Source organism: Dermacentor albipictus, chromosome 1 (assembly GCF_038994185.2).
Source record: "Dermacentor albipictus isolate Rhodes 1998 colony chromosome 1, USDA_Dalb.pri_finalv2, whole genome shotgun sequence".
Classification (NCBI taxonomy): Eukaryota; Metazoa; Arthropoda; class Arachnida; order Ixodida; family Ixodidae; genus Dermacentor; species Dermacentor albipictus.
In genome coordinates this window covers 320,818,999-320,842,865 of record NC_091821.1, presented here as the reverse complement: position 1 = coordinate 320,842,865, position 23,867 = coordinate 320,818,999, and the positions used below count along the sequence as shown (strand labels likewise).

The following is a 23,867-nucleotide window of genomic DNA, read 5'->3' as shown; positions in this document are numbered from 1 at the left end:
CAGCACTTGGACGTCGGCATACACTTTCACAGCCCATTTGATGCAGCACTGGTGAAGCTTTAGAAAAGACCACAATTTTATTTTGTGCTAGGGTGCAACAAGGCTTGCTTCAGTATTCAAAGTTTCAAATACAAATAGCTTTAGCATTCAGCTCGTATTAAGAAAAACGGAACGAAATATTTTCGAATAATGGAAACTAACCAAATATTTCAGAAATGCTTACTGTTTAATTTTCACCATGCTACACACTATTGCCAATTATCAGAAGGGTGACAACAAAAAAAAGTTTTGAAGCAACGCAGAAACAAAATGGCCAACGCTAACTGTTTTTGGTTTTGCAGCAACAGCCTTCATGACAACCTGTGGGTGTTGCTTGTCTATCATTTAGCATTTTTGGCAGAGCAGCTATGTAGCAGTTCTATTTTTTACGCTACAACCAGTTATCTTTCTCTTGGAACAGGCTGGCCCTTCACATCTGCTTCCAGAAGCTTTCTTTTTTCATACTTCTTTTACAACTTCTAATCTCTTTTTGGCAATCCTTTATTTAGCAATTCTGGAAACCTAGTCAAAGATCAGCAATTCTTTCTTGGAGAGCTTCTTTGTAACCAGGATCTTTGGAAGTTTTTTGAAGCAGTATTTCTAATGACAATTGGAGATTTTGTGTTTAAAACTAATAATCTGTCTCTAATAGTTAGCTGTCTTTATTGCACTAGACAGTACATGCATGGCATTATACCGAAATAAGCATTCCTACTGTAAATATACGTGTTTGACAGGGTGTCTACCAAGTTGACATTTCCAAATTCCCTGAGTTTTCCAGGTTTTCCCTGAGTGCCATTGCAAATTTCCCCGAGTGATGCAGAACTACCGTATTTACTCGCATAATGATCGCACTCGCGTAATGATCGCACCCCTGAATTTTGTCGTCAAAATTCGATTTTTTTTATTTCCCGTGTAATGATCGCACCCTGAGCTTGCCGCAGCGATATGTCGTGTGCCAAGTCTAGCTAATAATGATCGCGCTTACCACCTGTCGAATGCTACGCGGACTTGTCTGCACGCACCAAACATGCTTAAGTATATGCCTCATTTCATCACTTTCATCACTTTCCGCACTTCCGTGGCAAAAAGAGGTACAACCAAACTTGCCTTTATTATGGGTAGGCTTTATAATGGTTGCAGTCAACAACAAAAAAGGCGCCTTTCGATTCTTTTCATCTGCACTCGTGAGCACGCAACAAATCGCGCGCGGCAATGATAGTAGTCACGTTTACACTGATACGTTAAAAGTGTACCCTATCCATACGCCGACGCTTGTAACACAGCTAAGATATTCGCCCACCCTTAGCGGAAACGTGCCGTGTTAGGACAGCAGTGAAAACAGATGCCGCAGTTTCCGCAGCACGCCGGCCATGGGTTTCTGTCACTGGCAGCTAAGCGCGCCCATCTGTTTCTGTCCCCTCAAAGTGGACATGGCTACGTTAGTGCCACAAACTTGCCGATATTAACGATATTATTCATCACTGACACGGAAGAAACTGTTTTAATGCGCGTAATGTACTCACTAGAAGAAAAAAAAGATAGCGTTCGGCGCGTTCGGCATGCTCCGCCGGCCGCCATTTTTGTTTTGGTGTCCCGCACCCACATCCCGCAGCAAACGCGGGACGAAAAAAAAAAAAATTTTTTTTTGCGGGAAATTTAACCCGCGTAATGATCGCACCCCTGAATTTGCGTCAATTTTTTCTGACAAAAAAGTGCGATCATTATGCGAGTAAATACGGTATGTTTTATATCAACACGGGCTGAAACCATATCGCCTGATGCTGTCACTCTCTAGTAAGCACATGAAAAAAAAGCAACTTAATCCAATTTGAATACTAAGGAGCAGTGTTTATGTTATTCAAGAAGAGAATAGAAGGCAGGGGTTAGTAAAATGCACAGCAAATAAACTGTCTTCGAAAACAATTGCAAATAGGGTCGGACATTATCAAATATGAATAAAAAGGAGATGCATACAAAGGCAAATATTTTCTAATATGAACTATTTCTATCAACTGATAGCAACCTCAGTGGGATGAGGCCTGAACTCTGTCACAATTGAGATTCTCTCTCAGCAGCTCGTAAGTCAACCTCAACAGTCCTGACATACTCTCAGCCCGCGCATGACGCCCGAGTATTGTGTTGCACTGCTTCAAAGAGTGTATTTTGGTTTGGATGAGGGACACCTGCATCTCGGCATCAGCCAAAACTTTACTTTTTGAGCTCAAGCTCTTTCAAAACGGCGGCAAGAAGCTTCCTTTCTCGTTTATTCCTCAATGCGTAGGTCACTTCTGTTCTTGTCCACCTTCCGCCACTCGTTCGCCCCAAGGACCATTTGAAGCATCTTGATCAGTTGCACCATCCACGACCGATTTTTCGAGCTCCCTAGGGGCTGCGAAAACGTCCGAAAAACCGGCCAGTTGGAAAAAAATAAATGCGTGTCATTTACTGCCCTTAGGGGCTCAAACCGCCACAGGCACGTTCGAAAACGCTCTGAAGGCCTGTCGGCACACATATTAGGCATACCTGTGCTCGTACTGTGACAGGAAATGCCGGGTGCCCACGTGCATAATTAAGATATACATACTGTATTCCGTGGCAATAGCCCCTTCCCACGCTTGTTATGCTTCACTGCAATACTTTTCCGTAAGCTTTACTGAGTAACATTTCTGTACAGAGGCGAAGCTGACTTTCACGTACCGGCATTATGCAATGCACTATGTTTTCCAAGTTTCTAAGCCAATCGCGAGGACCACAAAGGTGGAGTCCGTGCCATTGCTGACAGCAGCGAATTCTTTCAATAAAAAGTTCGGCACCCAATGGCAAGAAGCTTCACAGCGAACGTCGAAGCAGCTAGGCCTAGCGTTGCCGCAGTGGTGGCAACGGGTTCCAGCGGATCTGCATGCGAGAGTGCCAGTTCGAGGCGGCAAAGTAATCAACACGGCAGCGGTGGTGCCTTTGATTAATGCCATTTCGGACCTGCGGTCGTGGCAAAACGTCCGGAAAATCGGACAGCAAAGAGTTCTTGCGTCGGAAATTTCACACGTTCTGATATGTTGACACTATGGGGTACAAGGTGGCGCCGCGAAGCCGTCCAAATTATCGGAAATCCGGAAAGTCGCTCGTTGACTGTACACTGGCAACTCCTCCTGCCAACGACAGGGCGTCAAAGACGATTCATTACGATTCCTGTCTGCTACTCGAGCCAGCATTACCGCGACTTTCGACCCTTTCAATAAAATTGCCGCTAATTTTCCCTGATAGAGGCCCCAATTCCCTGAGTTTTCCCTGACTTTTTCCAGACTACTCAAAACCCCTGAGAATTCTCGGTTTTCCCAGTTTTCCCGGTTGGTAGACACCCTGGTTTGACTATTCGATATTTACTATTCGTATTTAATATTCAAGAAAGTCTATATTCGTTAAACTCTGACCAGAAGCACTTAATAATAATGACATAATTGCTTTCCAGAAGCGAAATCAACAATGCAGCACTGGTAAAGCTTTAAAAAAGACCACAATATTGTGCTAGGGTGCAACAAGGCTTGCTTCAATATTCAAAGTTTCAAATACAAATAGTTTTTGGTATTCGACTTCGAACATTCTGCATATAAGCACAAACAGTCGAGCACAATCAAAGGCTCACTCACCTGGAGCTGTTCTGGCGTCATGGCCATGATGTGTCCCGGTGTGGGTGTAGCCATGGCCATTGCCTTGGCACCTGTAGGTGTAACCCCTGACGGAGTCATGGTGGAAGAAGGCGTCATGGCTGATGGTGTCTGAGGTGTCTGATTGCCCATCTGTGATGATGGAGTCTCATCCCAACGAGAACGCCGTTTGGACGCACTCGGTGTGGGCGTGTCCTGTATCAGGTCAGCTCCACCAGTGCGGTCTGTACGAGGTGTCTCAGCCCAGCCACTGCCATGGCCCGGAGTTTCTGCAAACAGCATAACGAAAGATAGCCAAATCTCAGCAATTATGCCAAGCTAGATAAGAATTGGCTGAGTGCTCCAGCAGTCAAGCTTAAGGGGGGACACCCCACTTAAATTTTCATTTTTTATTTGTGGCCACAATTTGATCAAACTTCCATCACTTATGTATATTGACATGCTGATTTCAAATATTCAATTGGTTTTCCCATGCAACAAGTACTTTTAAAAATATAAGCAATTCATGTATTTTTGTATGGACTAATTTGGAGGCAAGTTCTCTCTACAATGCTGGCTGTTAATCAAGGAGACTGGCACATCAAAATGATGTTGAATGATCAGAGGTTGCAGTGCTACAAGAATGAATGTTCTAAACTGATTTATGCCGAAGTTAATGCATGTCAAACTCTTGTAAGCAGAAGGCATTAGTGAAACCCTGGAGAAATTATTACTTTTTCAAAATTTCTGTAATGATATTTGTTCACATTTTAGGCCTACTGCACTCCCAATTTGTCCACCTTTCTGACGAAAAAAGAATTATTGCAATAAGATGAGTAGAACCAGAGATATCGTCACTCCAAAAAACATTTCAGGACATGTTCATGGTGATTACGTCAAATGCTTGAATACTAAATTGATCAAGGATGAAATAGGGGTCCAACCAGGTAAGAATGAAACTTTCGCTTCTTTAAGGGGGGACACTGCAATTCAAATAATGTTCATTATGTTCTCCATCAATATTCATGAAACCTTCCATTCTTGTTAAGACTTTTGTGCTGATTTCAAATATGTAATTATTTTTCCAATAGGCCATTTAGTTCTGAAGATAAATGAAATTCGTTGTTCATAATTTGCAGAAACAATAGGGGAAAGAAATGCGCTACGAAATTCGTATTGGCACATGCCTGGGTACTAGAAAATCAACATAAGGAACATAATGGTAGGAATACTATTTTGATATATCAAATATTAGTAATTTTATAGCAATTCAATCTTTACTGTTCGAATTGTGGCTACCCTACTGTCTGATCTAAAGCAGAATTGGAAATTTTTAAAGCATAAATTCTAAAATCTGACCCTACATTGTGTACAAGTGAAAAATCGGTGTTTTGAGAAAATGAGAAAAAAGGAATACATTCACTTTTAATCAAAAGTACAGAAATAATTTTGCATTATTTTGCAGTGAAAGTGGCTAAAAGCCACCAGGAATGTAGTCACTCTGACCACAGCCACCCAAATGCGCCAAAACACTGTTTAGCGTTGTTCGCCGATTCCCGGTTGCTTGCATCGCGCGCGCGGCAAGGTTGTCGTTCACGCGGGTCGAGCTCCATGCCGACGCGATATCGCCGCAACACGCGTACGTGATAACGATCTTTATGGCGAGGCCAGATTACCGTTCGCTTTTGCCTACTGCGACGCTGCCACCGCACATCTTGCACTTGACAAACGACATCAGTGCGTTCACGGAGTCCTACTGAGGATAGCGAAGCCTGCCTCAACGTCGACTGGCGCGGCTGCAACGCCGTCAGCGCGAGTGAGCAAATCCAACACCCGCTTTGTTGCTGGCGTTGACGCAAGAACTCGAAGTTTTTTCGAGCATTCATCTCCCTCTGCAACAAATCCGCACGCTGCAACATTGTAGTGTCACGCCGAACGCGGCTGCTGTCCGTAACGATTTCACTCATTTGTGAGCTGGCTAGGCCTACGTCGGCATCGTCCGCGGTTTCGGCATCGTTTGCGGTTGGCGGCAAGCTACTCTCGATGCTTTCAGAAGGAATGGAGCGCTTTTGAAAGTTATAAGCTGATAGCTTCTTTTTTTTGCCGAACTTGTGCCTCGTGGCGAACTTTTCCGGTGGATCGGACATCGTTGGGCATGTGCCAACAAACCTACGAGACGCGCAGTCGCGTCGCCTGCGGAGTGGAGCAGACGATGGGAACCTCGCGCAGCCAACCACAGCACGCGTTTTTGGTCACGTGCGCTAGTCAACGAATCGGATCGCGCGTTCGGGCTTTTTTTCCTCCCCGGATTTCAATGTCACTGGTGTACCAACGGGAGTCACTTTTAGCGGGAAATTAAAGAAGGAAGGCTCCTCTTTCCAACGAGACCAAGATGGCTGCGATCGCGCGCGTAGAAGAAGAGGTATGCGCTGCGATAAAAATGGCTGTTTTTGCGCGGAATTCAGCTCACAGTGATGTTATAAATTGATATTGCGGACGAAATACTCTTCCCTGAGATTTGAAACTTTGCGAATTAAAGGAATATTAGCTGTAGATATCGAAAATTTCTTTTTCAAAAAATCGATTTTTTCGCGATTTTTTTCACCACAAAGAGCCGTGTCCCCCCTTAAAAGGAGTGGCAGGGGCAAAACATGAACTTTGCTAAAGCAATCAGTCACCATTTTCAGTTGAATAAAGTTTGTGATAACAAGTTGCACAATGTGCTGTCGCAACCTATCGTACGGTGTAAGAACCACAATTCCATGTACGGAATTAAAATTAAGAACAGATTTCAAGGGGGATGCGGCCATCAAAAACCGAAAAATCGTGAAAAAGTCGATTTTTTACAAACAATATTTTTTAGTCGTATGTCCCGTAACTACCTGTTCTGTAATTATTAGCATCTAATTCAACCGCAAACTAAAGAAAAAAAAAAATGCTACCTTTGAGGCTACTGCAGCTCACAAAACACGCGCAAATGCCAAAGGAAGTCAAACTTCGCACGCGCACCATTCGCGGCCCATGCCGCCTGCCCGCACCATCTTGGTGTCACTTTTACCGTGAATTTTTTGTCTCTGCTTTGCCGCCTTGCAAAATAGCATCGTCGGCATGGGTGAGGCGCTATTGGCATTCTCTCGCGATGCGATGCAGAGCACTGATTGGCCAGAGCAGTGCGTTCAAATCCCGCGGGCTAAAGCGTGCCTGCCATTGGCTGCTGCGCAGGCGGCGGCTGCTTTGTTTGATGCTGCGCCCGCCGCACTCTCGTCGTTGTTGCCCCTTGCTCCGTCCGCCTCAACAGACTCCTGCTTGCGAGCTGCTCTTCGTCTTGCGCTATCTTTTAGATTATTTTCACAGCTTTCTTTTTTCGCTAGTTCTTTGCTGCACGCAATGCCGGAAACAAAGCCCAAGACAGTGCAGATGTTCGGTCCGCGGAAGCGTGATATGCGACTTGTACGAGCATCGAACTTCTGATCTTCCGCAGCGAGTGCCGGCTGCGCAAACACTTTCAGTGGCGGAACTGTGCTATTGGCTGTCGCCGGTAGAAAATCCAACACATTGAGTGTGCCTGGAGCGGCAAGGGCTAATTAGAAGCTCCGCAGGAGCTTTCCAATAAAAAAAACGTGTTCAACTTTAGGGCCCGTTTTCTCGGAATGGATTTTTTAGCTAGTAGTGGTGCTGGGGAAGGTGATATCAAGAACTGCTCATCAAATTTGTGTGCCGTTTTTTTATTATGTTCCTGAATGATTTTGCCAGGGGGTAACATGCTTCTTTTTTTTTGAAAGCTGGTACAGTTAACTTATAATAAGCAATTAATTTTTGATGAATGTGGTCATTACTGGCTACATCAAATTCAAAGTTGTGCTAAAATTTTTTGGAGGGGAAATTAAAGAAAACGGCTCTGTAGCCCCCTGGGATATCTATCAAGGGATCATCACGGTGAATTTCAGCTTCCTACGATGTCCTGGCATTTCTCCAAGCTCTTCCTCAGGCTTATACATGAACCACCTAGTTAGACCTCAATAACTCTGGAACTAATGAACAGAGCTTCATGAAACTTTGCAGTTCCTCATAGTTCGGTGGTGTGAACGTACCCTGCAAGTTTCATCCGGATATGTTAAAAAATAAAAAAGTTCTGTCTCCAAGGTAGCCTCCCCCCTTAAAATGGTCCTTTTTTGGGACATTTTCAAAGCACGCCATGCCTCCTTCAGGTTTCATCAGCTTGCAATCGACTTCAGCAAGGAGCCTTCAGACTTCAAAGGAGGCCGCACTACAGTACCCTCATGCGCTATCTCAGTTATCTGCCGATCATACAGGGAGGTGGGGCAGGTTTAATGCCAATCTCAATAAAGTGTGGCTTGTGGATCCTCACTTTCAAGCTCTAACATGCCCATCATGAAGTTTTGCCAGACAAAAGCTGACACTATGGTCAATACAGCACCGCTCTTCAAGTAAATCCAGCTCCATGGACTGCAGCTGCTTGTACCGACTTTGCAAATGTTCTAAATGCATACAGAATAGTGATATGGAATCAGTGCCATGGAGGAGATTGGCCTGTTTATCCAGCTCCTTTTCATGGCACTGTCATGACACTAAGCCAGCAACTCCTAGTGCTCTTGTGATTTACATTACAGTGCAAAGCCTGGTTACCTCTCTCTGTCTTGGGTGTTTCGTCCCAGCGATTTCGGCGGGCGCTGGGAGTCCCAGGTGCAGCACCCTTCTGTGTGCCTCCTGGTGTTTCATGACCAGGTGTGGCATGACCTGGTGTAGCATGGGCTGGAGTAGGGTCCCACATGCGAGTGCTGGAATAACCTGGTGTCGCTCCTGGTGTCTCAGAACCCTTGGCTCTGCCTGGTGTCTCGTCCCAGCGGGCATGTGATGGCGTATGCGATGACTGCAACAGAAAAACAAGATTACAGCTCAGACAGGACTGCAGCAGCAATGTGCTGCTTGCAATAAGGACACAACACACGGATTCACACGGATTTGCATGCATGGGGATTGAAATGATATTTTCGACTATTCATTTTTTCCCGTTAAGGGGGGACACGGCTCTTTGGGACCGAAAATCGGTCAAAAAGCCCGATTTTCAATCTTTTCATTTTTGGATTCATGGCATAATTCTGCACCTTTGAGCAAATTTCCATTTAAATCTGATGCGTAATTGCGCCGTAATGTCGATTTAAAATAATGTAGTTTCTGAAAGCGCCCTTTAAATTGAGGACAAACAGCGCTGGTTACGACCGCGCGCCGCGCAAAAACGAAAAGCCGCACCTATGCCATCTTGGTCTTGTTTGAAAGCTCGCGCGTCCGGCTTCCCACCCTCTCTCAGCCAGCCACCATGTGCCAGCCGCAGTAAAATAAAACAAGCGCAAAGTTTTCTTCAACGCGCGTTCTTATTGGTCGGTAAAAGCACGTGACCCGAATGGCACCATCTGATAGGCTTAGGCCGGTTGCCCTGGCATGAGCGCTGCACATGCCGCCATTTTGAGCGGGTCCTCGCTACTGCACGGAACTATGCCAGGGGGACCGAAGAAGCACCATTCCGTGTATATGTTCGGCCGGAGACGAAGGAAAACGAAAAAGAAAGTAGGGGAATCGTCTTCTTTTCCGTCTGAAGTAAGCGACCGACGAGGAGCAAGTGCAGACGAGCAACCGCATGATAGCCGCGGAGAAGCAAGCAAGGCATCGCTGGACGACGCATCGCTGAACAGTGCTCCCATCACTTCTGCGGATCGTCAGCCGCCCGATTGTCGCGGAGAAGCAGAAAATGCTTCGCTGGACGATGCTTCGCTGGACAGTGCAGCCAACACGCCTGCGGACGCCAGACTCGCCGACCAACGCACGGACGGGCAACCGCCCTGCCGCGGAGAACCAAACAATGCCTCGCTGGAAGTTGCATCGGTGGACAGCGCACCCGACGCGTCTGAAGTGTCCGCCCGAGTGAGAATTGACTCGAAAACTGTGACCGACAGCGACGTAAGGGAGGCAAGCGCTCGTGAAAAGGCTACGCTCGAGCGGCTTGCGTCGACGGCAGCAACGACGCGAAAGATGGAGCAGTTCACGGAACTCGGCGGCGCGGCAGCGTCGGTAACAGACGAACGTAAGACAGCGTTTACTGCCGTCGACATGCGTGCGATAAACTCCCTCCTTGGCTTTATGCGCTGCCAGACTTGTCAAGGACGCGCGGAGATGGTGACAGGAGATCGCGAGTACGGCCTCGCAGTGAAACTGATGCTCATCTGCGAGAGGTGCGGTGAGATAGCGACTGAGTGGAGTTCGCGAAGGGTACAGAGTGAAAAGAAATGCAACCCGTTTGAAATTAATATCCTTGCCGGGCGTGCGATGCTCGCAACAGGTAACGGCCAGACAGCCATGAATGACATTTTCGCAGCGATGGGCCTGTCTGGCCGAGGTCTCCACAACAAGACGTTTCAGCGGCATTTGAAAAAAACTCTGAACCCCGGTGCGACGCGCGCAGCTGAGGCTGTTATGGTGCAGTGTGCAGAAAAAGCGGTTACACTTTACGAAAACTTGTGTTTTGGACACAAAGGCAACATTGCTGTGTGCTTTGATGGCACCTGGATGACGCGGGGCCATTCTTCGCATATAGGAGTAGGCGCAGTGGCGGAGCTATTTACCGGCTACATCCTGGACTACGTCGTGCTTTCAAACTTTTGTTTGGGCTGTGAAATTGGGCCCAGACCTGACTCTGATGAGTATGCTGGGTGGAGGAAATCCCATCAGTGCCAGAAGAACACCGATTGTAAATCTGGCCAAATGGAAGTTGAGGCTGGATTAATCTTGTTCCAGCGTTCTTTAGAACGCAACAAAGTAAAGTACTCAACCATGCTGTGCGACGGTGACAGCCGCACTTTTAATGCTATCAAGGATGCAAAGGTGTACGGCTTTGTAGATGTTCAGAAAGAAGACTGCATCAATCATGTACAAAAACGTATGGGTGCAGCGCTTCGAAACCTGCTCCAGAAGCACAAAAGTGAAGGCATGCGGGGACTTGGTGGCAAGGGGAGGCTCACAGCAGACCTCATCAACAGGCCGAGTGCCTATTATGGTCGAGCACTCAAGTCTCACTGTGGTGATGTTGACGCCATGCAGAGAGCGGTAATGGCAACGTACCACCATGTCACGTCAACCGACAGCTGCTCTAACCACAGCCTGTGCCCAAGTGGCAAGGATTCTTGGTGCCGTCATAATGCGGCAACAGCAAAAGGTGAGCCACAACCAAGGCACAAGTATAACTTGCCAGCGGACGTGGCAAAGGCCCTTTTGCCTGTGTATGAGCGCTTGGCAGATGTAAAGCTGCTGGATAGGTGCAAGCGAGGGAGAACCCAAAACTCCAATGAATCATTCCACTCAGTCATCTGGAGTATGATTTCCAAAGAGCAGCATTTCTCCCTTTTTGCTGTGGAGGCAGCCGTTGCAGAAGCAGTGCTACGCTTCAATACTGGAAATGAATATGCAGCAACAGCCATTCTTCAAGAAATGAATATGAATGTGACAGACTCCGGCTCAAAAAGAGCCAAAGAAAAAGACTTGCGTCGCACCACTGCTTCCAGGAAAAAACGGGCATTATCACTGGGCCTCCAGACGATGGCAAAAAAGAAGCACCAATCTGGGATGCACCCAGATTATTCCCCAGGTGCATTTTCGTAATTTGAGGTGCTTTCGTTCTCATAAAGGTGCTTGAAACCGTTTTTCTTCGTTTTCTCAAAACTACAATTTTGACACACAAGCAGTTTTGGAGTGAACATATTTCTGTTTGTATTTGTGCTAGCACAGTAATTTTTTTTTCCCTGAAAACAGAAACTCTTACTCTATGTAGTAAGGCTAATTTCACTGCGCATATTGGTCAGTAACATTTTTTAAAAAGATACTGTGTATAAAGCAGGTGAGGGAACTTTTACTGCAATGGGTTTAGCAACCCCTAGATTTAGACCTAATTGGCCTAGGAGACTCATTCTTGTTTTACTACATTCCTTAGATGTTAAACATTAATTTGGTATGCTAAATTTTATCATTGCATCAATTGTTTGGGAAATTATCAAACTCCAAATGAAAAACATAATATTGTAAATATTTTGAAAACTGTTTATTGTATGGAAAAAATAAATGCAGATTTAGAATCAGTGCATAAAACTTAATGAAACATAGAAGTTTCATTGAAATCAATCCACAAATAAAAAATTTTTTTCAAAGAGGGGTGTCCCCCCTTAAATGGAAGTCGTAGTGCTATAACCCCTGCTCTAAACCCTACAAACAAGTGAAAAGCCTCAGAGTGCTGTAAATAATTTAGTATAATAGCTTTTCTACAGTTACTTTTAGTTTAATTTCCCAGGAGGATACTGTGCTGTGACATCAGTTTTCCGTCCGTGTAAGAGCTGCACTTCAACAGCGACAAATGGTGTGGCACTTGCCAGCAGGCCCCCCTCTGTCAGAAGCATATACTGTCATGGCAATTTAATGGGAAATACAGCCTGCACTCATTACAACAGACCCGCATACAACAGACTTTCGGATATAACGGACCATATGTCAGCCTTAGTTTGTTCTACCTATTTTATAAAGGCAACGAAGTTCGCCTTTAATGGACTGTGCTACAGCGGACGAAATTAGCGGCAATTTTTGTCAAAATTGGCCGTATAAAACGTACTTTTGCTGTGTCGACACGGGCTGGCAACTGACTTGCGAAGGTCAGCCGACGATCGCAGCTGTATGTCTTGCGTGCAAGGCATGGGAGAGAGGCGAGGGAAAGAGGGGGAGTTCCACTCCGATAGCTGCCATTAACGATGCGGCCACCCTATTTTGAAAGCGATCTACGATGCGGACAAAGTGCATGCCCGCACGGGCTCTGTATCTTAAAAGCGATCTACAATGCGAACAAAGTGCACACCCATGCGGGCTCCATATCTTCAGAGATCTGCGAGTGGACAAAGTGCACCTGAAGTGCTGGCAGCTTCGCATGTGCTGTGCTTACGACGTTTCGTTCGCGTTGAAGTGAAAGAGAGCATGAAATTCAATTTCCGTCGTAGTGCTGCTGCAGCACTAGTCTTGCACAATTTGCTATTGCAATCGATGTTTCGCTTTTGGGGCGAAAGTGCAATTTTTTGTTTGTTTTTTACTTTGAATGTTCGTCACTCACGCTTTGCCGTAAAGTTGTTAGACATTGCGACGAAAATTTTGGAAGTGAGGAATTTCGGATATTACGGAATTCGAAAAAAAAAAAAACGGACGTTTTTTTGTCGGATTATTAGGGTCCATTGTAACGAGAGTCGACTGTATAGGATATACACCTACCTCAGCAGCATCCCAGCTAGACTTTTTCTTGGCAGGCGTCTGAGGCGTCTCATCGCCAGCCTGGTCCCAGCGCCTGCGCTTCACGGCTGGGGAAACAACACAGACATAAGCAACACCCTCAAATGGCCCGCTGGAGCCACTGCACTGACAACTTCTTACTCACCGGGTGCAGCCTGTTTGGCTTCACCATTGGACGGCACTGTCTGCAGTTCTCCTGCTTTGGCTTTGTCAGCCAGTTTGCGACGCAGCTCAGCCTAAACAATGGAAAGAGGAAGTACGAGTGTTACCACAGCCTGGTTAACATCTTTGTGGTCATTTACACAACGGGAACACATCTTTTCCTCTACATTGTTGCTGAAAAACGCTGCTAACTAGCAGTAGCAATAAAGCAGAATTTTAAACACTGATAGATCTGTTAACATGAAGTGCCATGCTTTTTACCATGAACAGGGTAAATGTAGCCTTTCATGATATAACATAGTGCCCATATGCAAGCATCATGACAGAAGTGATCCATCAGCAGAACAATGTTAACATCAAAATGCCAACAGCCAATGCAAAGGTTTCATTCTGCCACTCCACAGTGGTGCACCAGGTATGTACTCATCCTGCATGTCACAACCAATGAGAACAAGAGAGCTCGCTAATAAAATCAGGGGCGAGGCTCACCTGATCTTTTGTGAGAGCCTGTTCCTGCATGATCACAGTGTAAGTTCTTGACTTCATGTCCGGCGTCTTGCCGCCTGCATCAGTGATAAAAGCAAAGCAGGGCAGCCTGTGCCGTCAGCTCCAAGGGCAGCCATGAAAGTCTACCCCACACATGCTCTGCTCCTCCCCAGACCTGCACTGACAACTTTCCCCTTTTTACCCAACTTCGAAATCACACTCCACACAAAAGAAAACATGAAAGCTTACAGAGTACTCACACTAAATAATGTGTTAAGACAAAATGTGCACAATAAAAGGAAAAAACAAAGAAAGCCAGCCCATACGACACCAGCCCAGATGCCCACCCCTCCTGGAAGATGCCAGAGTGTCAACAGTATGTCAATACATATGCCACTGCCCACTATAACAAAGCCACAAATCTTGCAAGGGCCCCGAAAATCAGCCTGTGCCACCGTTGTCCTGTCGATAATGCAAATACATCTGAGAATTTTGCCCAACTCACATAAATTTACTTCAACCATGAATTGAAAGCATGCACTACACTCTTACACCCTATAGTCGTGCAGCCAATAGAAAAATTAGGCCCACTTGACAAGGCATTGCTCAGTGACTAAAAGAAGACCAAATTATTTATTGAGCGAGAATCAATCTGAATCTTCGGCATAATTTTTTTAATATCTGTCGGTATCGAGAACCTCTCTCTTCTCTCTCTCTCTATATATATGTACATATAGACACACGAGCACACACACGAGCACACACACGCACACACACGCACACACAGTGTAGACTGCTTATAATGTAAGTCGCGGAGTTGTGAATACCCACACAATAAAATATTTTGAAGACCTGCACACATGCAAAACACGACTAAAGAGCCACGTGTATCTGGCAATCGAAGAATACAATCACGATGTTTGCATCCATTTAAATTAGCAAAACATCGCAAAGAACGCTTGACTAAAGGCCTTTCCAGATGGCATTGCATGAAGCACACAAAATAAAGAAAGGAAAAGGAGGAGGAAGGTGTCCAATTTTCACGCACAATCTGCAAAGCCAAAGATCAACACTGCACACACATTCAGTGCTGTGCACATGTTATTGACAAAGAGTTGAAGCAGAAGCTTCTTCATTGTTTAGGCAACCCATGTACGTCTGCAGAGCCCTACGTACCGCAAGACAAATATGGCGCATTGCCGTTCCATAGAAAGCTGAGACAGAGCCCCACCCCTCCTCCTTTTTGTTTGTTCACTTCTACCCTTGTCACTCTCTGCTCTGCCCAAGCTCCAGGTAAACCCTGTTAAGAAGCATGCTCGCTGCCTCGCTCATCTGCCAGGGTTTTCCAGCAGCCACATTATAACTTGTTTCCTACCGCACTGTTGCACTCGAGGCGGTATGTGCAAACATTACAGGGTAAACAGGAGTCAGAAAATATTTCATTACACAGCCCTGCACTATAAGCGGTTATATTATAACTGGTCTGAACTGTGCATAATAAGCTGTGCATTGGCACAGCCTCTTTGGTGGCCAGAACTAAAAATTTTTAGATAAAGTATAAACTAAATGCACCGTGTCATGGTTATGATGAATAAACATGACAACTGTACTATAGTCTAATATTTAACAGTTAACACTAAAAAGAATGCAACTGCTCTATGGAAAGAAGGAACGTGCTATAACAGATAGGCATACTATTCATAAAGCTATCTCTGTCTCACCTACCTAAATACCAAAAAAGTGCAAAGCACAACTGGTAAGCAATTAGGCATCATGTGGTTCAATGTGCATAAAAGAAAATTGTGAGGTATAGTTCCTAATCAGGCTATAGATGATTTCGGTCTACAGTACTTATAAAGAATAACTAAACACATAATATCATAGTGCCACACAAATACTACACTGAAGTTTTGTGATAACCACACCTGCCAGCATTTAAAGGATACAGGACAGAGTCATACTACAAATCTTATGTTAAAGTAGTCTCATTAAACCCTACTATATCATAGGCAGGATTAAGCACAGCTCTCAAAGGCAGCATCAGTAATAACATCTTACCTGAACAGAATGGGTGTGCAAATATGTGAATATTATATTTTAATATTCATATCAGATTAAAAAAATAAATATTCAAGAATGCTTGAATATTCGGTTGGATACGAATATTTAAATCCAAGCATATTGCTCCCTGTGCAGGTGAAAACATGTTTCTTAGCATTTGCTTCTATCTGATCTGACAATATTTGGGCGATATTGTGCTGAATTTTGCGATGATATTATGCTGCTAGCAAAATTTTGCTTGTAAAGCACACTTAGCCACTAAACGTATCAACTTTGCGGGAAAGCCAGCCTCTCAGTAGCAATCGACATAGGTTTGCAGACAGCGAGGGTGTGCCAGCCCCAATTTTGAGCTTATTGCTTGAACAGCAAATGCGATGAGTGAAGAATGGCACAGCGTCAAATGCCTCCGATTTTACGGGCATTTGATGCAGTATAACAAGGCACAGGCTGGCAAGGGCAGCTAGTGGGATTTACAAACTTTTCCAATTAACATGATCCATATACACGTTTTAGTCTAACAGCTTACATATCTACACTGACAATGTAATTGCAATGCTCCAGCATAACAAATCAAACCAACTTGCTAACGAATGCATGAACATATCATTATTCGCTACTGAATATTCGAAGTTAAATATTCTCAGTCATTCGTATCTGAAAATTTGAATAATCGCACATCCCTACTGAACAGCTAACCTGAGAGCACTATTTTGCTTTGGAGCAAAAATACTTTTTGTAGCTTAAATTTAAGAGTAGGCAGATTCAATCATGTATTTAAATAAAGTAAGCCACCTGTCTATCAAGCCTTCTGCTATAATTTAGTTTTTGAAACAGCCTCTATTCCAAGCTACAGGTATCTTTTGAATAGGTTTTGAATTATACCCATTGAAGCATGAATGAATGTGGTGGAAAAGTGTGTGTGTTCGTGTAGAGGAAGATCGGGGAGGGGCAGCCCCGTTCGGGGAATTGTAGCTCCTCCTTTTTAACAGGTGTGCACGAGAAGTGAATGCAACTGCTTGCCGAGAGGCAGAAGCAAAAATATGCTGACATCACTTCTCACCAAGAAGCGAACATCCTGGATGGTGCTACAGGGTTGTCCCTCATGTTATGGAAGTGGATTTTGGGTTTTCTGTACCAATGACTATCTTCTCATGCCTCACACCTGATAAAGTTAGAGCATCATGGGTTGTCAGCACTCTAAAGCTTTCCTTGTAGAACATCATGAGCAGCAAGCCAAAAGCATGCATCACTGTTGCAAAATGTTCAAAGAAATTTTTTTTTTGTGTGTGTGTGAAATGTTCCAATTTAAACATAAAATTTATAACCCACACCCAACTACTCCTGTAAAGCGAGCTCAAACCACCAGGCAAATGAGCTTGGCAGGAGAATGAAGAGTGCTCATTCATACTTGCTGGTGCATACAGAATGAAAAGAACACCATTTGTTTACAACAGCAGGCGAAAAACTGGACTGGCAAATTGTCGTCAGCACTTATATTTGCCATCTACATTATCCCCTCTTGCAAGTGCCATTTCATTAACAGGGAATATGCAACTTCTTAATAAGGTCTGTCCATGTTGTGCCATCTAGCGAAATAAGGGCAAAAAACAATGCGGACAGGACAGACGCTCAAGATGAGTGTTTTTTGATCGTCTGTCCTGTCCGTATAGTTTATTTTCACCCTCATTCCACTCAACAGCACAACATGATGCGCTAACTAGCCCAAAAGTCAACAATTCTTAAGGTCTGTCCAATTTACACTTCCCTGCCATGGTTCTGCAAATACGCATAAGAAACCGTAAATGCAGGTGCTGCCATGTTACAGACGTGAAATGAACAGCAAAGTGCAGCACCGCATTACCTACACCAGTTTGCGTTCCCTAGCCACTAGTGACATGAGCACAAGCACCATTGTGAGGTGGCGCCCTCCCAGGAGGAGTTCCCCTCAGGTGGGAGGGCACTGGGCTGGCGCTGAGGGCAGGGCATACGTACGTGTCAGCCCTGGCTGCCAGCTCTGGCCAGGTCATCCTCTAAACAAGCGTCGCTGGGGCAATCAAGGAGAGCCTAAAAATACCTCCGGCTCATTAGTGCCTCCCCACATCGCGCCCCCCCCACAAGACACAACCACACCACCCCACACGTATGCGCGAACTGGGGGGGCAGCCAAAAGAAGAAAAGAACCCCCAGTTGCATACTTTACCTGTGGGGAGGTACCCCAACTTGTGGCGGCACTTCAGCTGCAAGGGCTGTGTACACAGGACAGACACATACACACACCAGTGTATTGGGCTGCCCCCCCACCCTCATCAACCCCTCCACTGCTTTCAAATATTGTTCTTACACTTGGATGACTAGCCTCCAAAGCTACATGTACCCCTGTCACTGACTTTATAGTCTTCACGTCAAAGTTTCTTTTGTTGCTGACTTGGGCACTGCATAGCCTTGAACATGCCAGATGGCATATGGCAACTCTTAACCATGAAAGCTCAGAAGGATACGGAATCTTGCTTCTCGTGCCAATCAAGGAAGTATCCTATCAATAAGACAGAGGGCAGATTGTGGAGGCCTAAAATTTACCTTAAATATGCCAAAGAAAGACTTCATGCAACCTAGGGCCTCCTGGCATGTTATCAAGTAACAAAGTACAGTGGAAAAGTGCAGTCTCATCCCTCAGCACCAAGTGCAGTGCAAAGCCCAAGCATCACACAGAACATAGCTGGCAAAGCACGCTGTCTTGTCTGTCAACTATTCAGTCTAAGCTAGTTACTTCCCCTTCTGATGATGTTCCAGGTTCATAAGAGCTAAGCCTGTGTAATGTAAATGCTTACGGTAACTGCTCTGCATTTAAGAAAAAGAAAAGGAAAAAAAAAACAAAGGCTGGCCCAAGAAGGAAACAGTGTGCCGCTGCCGTTGCTTGAAGAGGAGGGAAAAAATTGAACGACAGGCATTAGTGAAGGCAGCGTATGCAGACGCGCACTCTGCATCATCTCCCCTTGTGCTTTTGAGCCCAACACAGCTCAGCCCCACTGACAGTGTTTCACACATCCCAAGTGCGCACTCAAGGCTGCCAACAACATGCTCCTCACAAGGCCACAATGATAGGCAAGGGTTGGCTGGCTCCTTATGCTCCCTGCATTCAAAATTTGTTCAGCTCCTTCAGCACTAATTCAAATCAGACAAAATTGGTTGGCGAGTGTACCAGACAAGAATATGCCAGGAGCACATTTCTCTGCTAGCTGCAGAATGACACCAGTGCAATCAATAATCTTGTTTCAAAGAGAACTTATAACATATGCAGCGCCAGAACTTGTCCCCCAATTTTCAGAAGAGTGGCTTAATGATCACTGCCATAATGTCCAGATAATCTTTTTGCATAATTCCATTCTTTGATGTCATGCCACCAACTGGGAGCAGCATACAGAACCCAGGCTTTTGGTACACTGACAGCATTTGGTGCAAAATTCCACAACACCAACTCTCCAGTGCTTAGCAAATGGATGACACACCATATAGAATTTTGGGGCCAAGAATTGCCGCTGACAGCCTTGTGCGAGCAAGAAATGCCACAGCTGATATAGCACAGTCCACAATATCACATAAAAAGATCTTTCTTTGTTTGGGAAAATTACACAGATTCTCTGGGCAAACAGTGGACACAGGTGCTCAACATGCACCTTCCTTCCTGCCTGAAAATTGTGCAGTGGCAAGTGGACCTCACCAGGCAGTAAGGACCACACAACATGGGTTCTGCTGCTGATACTTACCCCAGTACTCATTACAGCTGAGAGCATCTGGTTACAGCGTCAGTATGATGAAGATGGAGCATTCATTATGAAAGTTCCATATTGCAGGCTGCAATTTACAGCCAATGGGAAGGCACGTTTGCATTTAACACACAGACGACTTCAAGGCTGTGATACAAACCATAAAAAAAAAAAAATGTTTCAACATACTGAATGTTTTCCCTTCACGTAGAGTTAAAGCTCTAGGTGGCAAAAGATATTTGCAGAGGTCTCGATGGTTCTTTATTAGGAGCTTTTCTGTTTTCTACTTTTCATGGAAATGCACCTTATAATTTAGCCTTCTGAATGCAAATAGTAGCTAGCCTGTACACATTGCCATGTGCATGATTATCTTTCATAGCTTGTTAAATTCACATATATATTCCTGTGAAAGGATCGCCTTCCTAAATTTGGGCCTAAATATTTCAGAAATGATTCATGTGTGGGCCATACCCTTTTTCCCCTAGGCGCACATCTCGTCTGCTATGGCCACGAGATATTGATGCAGAGAACTATATCGGTCTCCTTTTCATACTGTATCTACAGTTGATAATCTTTTGGCATTAGGTTCAGCGGCTTAATTGTTGGCATTGCCATAACACTAGTTTCCTGGCACCGCCCTGCTTGTGGCATCCCACTTTTTCATGCACTATCTTTTGCAGACAGCCAATACCGTCGCGTGTGCACACATTAAGATTTCCGTGCTTTGTGCGCATGTTGTTGCTCACACACGACCCGAAAAGCATGCAGGTTAAAATTCCGTTCACATTTTCTGCAAGAGCTTCAGGATTTTGTTCTACCGTGCAACCCGCAGTGCAATATCCAAGCCCATGTCCTACAATGGCTTCCTCTCATGACATTGCGCTTACAGTGAACCAGATTACAGGGGAAGTATTCCGTAAGAGTCCACCTAGTGGGCATGTCCATTTCGTCTGCAGTTGAAGTTCCGATTGGCTTGGCTTGGCTGCGTATCCGCAGCAGAGAGTCGCCACAGCCGATCAGCACTTAAGCAGCAGACAAAATGGACATGTCCACTAGGTGCACTCTTACAGAATACCTCGCCAGCTGCTCCAGCTCTATTGACAACCCATGGGGAGGCAAATGAGGCTGAAATAAAGGCTTACCAATGTCATCACACATTGTTTTTCAAAGGCGATACAAAATTTATTTACTTCTTACTTGCATATGGGTTGCACCCAAGAAATTCAAGCTCAAATTTATGGTTATGGAGAAAGAAAAAGCACTTATAACACAGATTATACAGTACACAGGGTAACTTCACTTCAATAACTTCTGCATAGCTGTGGCTGGATAATTATGTATAATGCACTCATACTACTTTGTGCATCTTTCTAGTTTGATGCAAGCAGATTCCGTACAAGCCGAGTGTTTAAGCGCTGACTTCTTGGATCTAAATATTGAAAGCAGTAGCACCAACTTTATAATGTAGCAGCAGTGCAGACGTACTATCGTATTTAGTCGATTCTAATGTGCCCTCGATTTTAATAGGCACGCATTTCTCATGACAAAAAAAAGAAGAAAAAGAAAAAAAAAGAAAAAGAAAGCATTCTCGATTGTAACGTGCACCTGTTTGCCGTGACCTAAAAAAAAAGAAACGCCCTTTACAGTACCGCGCACCTCATTCTTTCATACAGAAATGCAGCTTTCTCTCATTTGGGAAAACAAAGATTTACTCCCAATCCACTAAAGTTGCGATAAATAAAAGAAAGTCACAGCTTCACCCGAAAGGTACAAGCAAACATGAACACATCCCACACCATGATCGCGGAAACTCTTTATCTAAACGCTGGAGTGAGGAAGTGCAGTAGCAGGAGCAAGCAAGTTGACCTTTGTGCAGCCTTTCGCTTCAATGCGAACTAAGCGATGAGCAGACAGTGCAGTGCGCCGTACCGTTTACCACGCCAAACGCAACAGCCGATGGAGAACAACACCTCTCCTGTTTGCGCCAGTCCCACATGCAAGTTTCGGAAACTCTGAATGCCCGTGTGCAGCCAGATTTCTGTCCATCTCTGCATACGTGACCACACTCCTTTTAATTTCGGAATCATTATGAACTCGGCGTGTCTTCGCAGTCGACACTTCCATGCTGATAGAGCAAACGCAGAAAATGGGAACAGTACGATGGACACCTAAGTAGATATACTACAGCACATGGAGGAAGCTACGGCAGCTAGGCTTGAAGCACATAAGAGGCGGCCATTTTGAAATGCCGATGTCGATATGGGAAAGCTGATTTAGGGTCATACTCGATACTAACACGCATGCAATTTTTGGACCCGTTTTATCAGGAACAAAAGTGCACGCTAGATTCGATCAAATGCGGTAGACTTGCCTGCACTGCAAACTTCTTTAGAGGCAGCCACGAGTACCTTGCTCCTAAATCAAAACATCTTTCTCCAGGCAAGTGCTCTGAAGCTCAGTTCGTGCTAGAACACACGCAATGATCACTGCACACTCGGCTAGTTGCCATTGCTTTGTTGCAAAGCAGGTCCACTGTTTGCCCAGCCATACAACTATGTGGGAAAACAAAACAGAGCCTCAAGCACTACCAATCTGCTGACTAAACTGGTTCTACCAGATACACACCGTCTGCAAACGGATCCACACGTTCTGGTGAGATCATGAGTTTTCGTCGCTGGGCCCGATACTGGTCTTCACGATCAGCAATGCGGGGTACCCGGCGATCCGCAAACGGGTCATAGTCCTGGACAGTGGGGAAAAAATTTGTTGAAGGCAACACAACACAAGATACATGACTCAACTATTGTGTTATATACAGTAGTAAGTCAGTAAGAGACCTCTTACACAGTCGTCTCATTCCAAGTGAGACGCATGTTTTATGGGATATTGACCCCAGTAACATTGTACCTGTTGAAATGACATATGGTTCAGTGGAAAACACGCTGTCTCAAGACTGTAACAGGGATGCACAAGTGTACTAGTAAAATGACAAAATGAAGTACATACATGCTTTTAACTTAATTCCTGTAGTCTACTTAAGTTTACACTTGAAGTTCGTGAATTTATGACAGCGATTTCAGTGTGGTACCCTTGCAAGGAACACAGAAGTGAACTGTAATGCTACACTCAACACCGCTACACAGTGACACACTCATTAGGTCAAGTGACTCAAATGTCTTGAAGACAAGGCACTGAGGGGGCTAGTTCCCATTCCCCAATGGCTAGACCATCACTACTGGGTACATTAACAAGAAAGTGTTTCACAATGCCAGTTACAGACCTGAGCTGCTGTTCAACAGTGCAGGCAGGCAGTCAGTGCAAACAGTTGCATATCCCTTTGCGACGTGAAAACAAATAAACAGCCGTACAAGAAAGAATGTCCCCCTTTCCTGTACAGTCATTTCCATAATTATTTTCGCCATCATTTCCACCACAAGTATGAACCAACTAGCCCACCAAAAAGTAGGTGTATATCTGCATGAATGCTCACCTTGTCTGTGAGTTCTGCCAAGAAGGCAGATGGTAGAGGCATCTTCTTGGTCTGCATGAGCCCTGTGGATTCATAGTCATCCTCCTGAAAGTTAAGAAAACAAGGACAATAATGCACTGTTGTCCATGGATGATCAAAAGACAGTAACAGTAAACTGCCTAATCAAGTACACTGCTGTGTACAGCTCAGTTGACAGATGGAGTGAAAAGTGCAATAGCAAGCTTATCAACAATTAAACAATGCCTCTGATGTACAGGCAACTCAGCCGACAAATAGAAGCTCCTGCAAGGCAGCTGCAACAGCACTCAAATTCAGCGAGCAACATGAAACTTGGTAGATCGTAAAAGCTTTAGAGAAACAGCACAGTTTAATGCTTCTTGGGTTTTAATGCCCTCCCCACACAGTTCCACAAAATGTGGTGATGACAGCGGCGCAATGCACCGTAGATTTTTCATCATTAGCAACAGAATGCCACCGACACTGAAACACTATGGCGCAAAGTAATGCACAAGAAAAATACACCACAGCATTCTTACAGCAATTATTCAATGCCACTGCTGCTACGAATGTATTGGACTGAAAGGTTACCATGGCTAGAAACCTGCAGTCTTGTACTGTGGTATGCACCGTGTCTCATGACAAGCAGGCATATTATAGTGAAAAGGACATAAGTAAGAGGCAGAGTAATTTTACAGCAGGGGCAGGGTAGGGGAGAATCCACCACACTAATAAGCCACTTTCCCCCAATATCAGCAATGCAGTGGGAATCAGAATTCAACTTTACCACAGATACTCCTACTGATACCAGGCTTCTGCAAAAGAGTATCGTATAATATATTTTATTTGCTTTATTTTGTGGCATATTTGTTATAGTCTTTGTTCCAGCACCAA

The 23,867-nt window shown here is 44.9% G+C and overlaps 1 protein-coding gene across 2 annotated transcripts in view; it reads right to left on the bottom strand.

The window, feature by feature from the left end:
* Nucleotides 1-23,867, bottom strand: part of Sf3b1 (splicing factor 3b subunit 1) — a 61,517-nt gene that overhangs the window by 33,192 nt on the left and 4,458 nt on the right. The window contains exons 3-9 of one of the 2 annotated variants that reach the window (XM_065453134.2): nt 22,977-23,060; nt 22,112-22,229; nt 13,665-13,738; nt 13,159-13,249; nt 12,996-13,081; nt 8,331-8,574; nt 3,687-3,973 (exon numbers count right to left, since the gene is read on the bottom strand). In XM_065453134.2, coding sequence (XP_065309206.1) covers nt 3,687-3,973; nt 8,331-8,574; nt 12,996-13,081; nt 13,159-13,249; nt 13,665-13,738; nt 22,112-22,229; nt 22,977-23,060 — 984 coding nt within the window. Of the gene's footprint in view, nt 1-3,686; nt 3,974-8,330; nt 8,575-12,995; nt 13,082-13,158; nt 13,250-13,664; nt 13,739-17,714; nt 17,787-22,111; nt 22,230-22,976; nt 23,061-23,867 lie in introns of those variants that run through there. The other variant, XM_065453135.2, reaches the window with a different exon arrangement.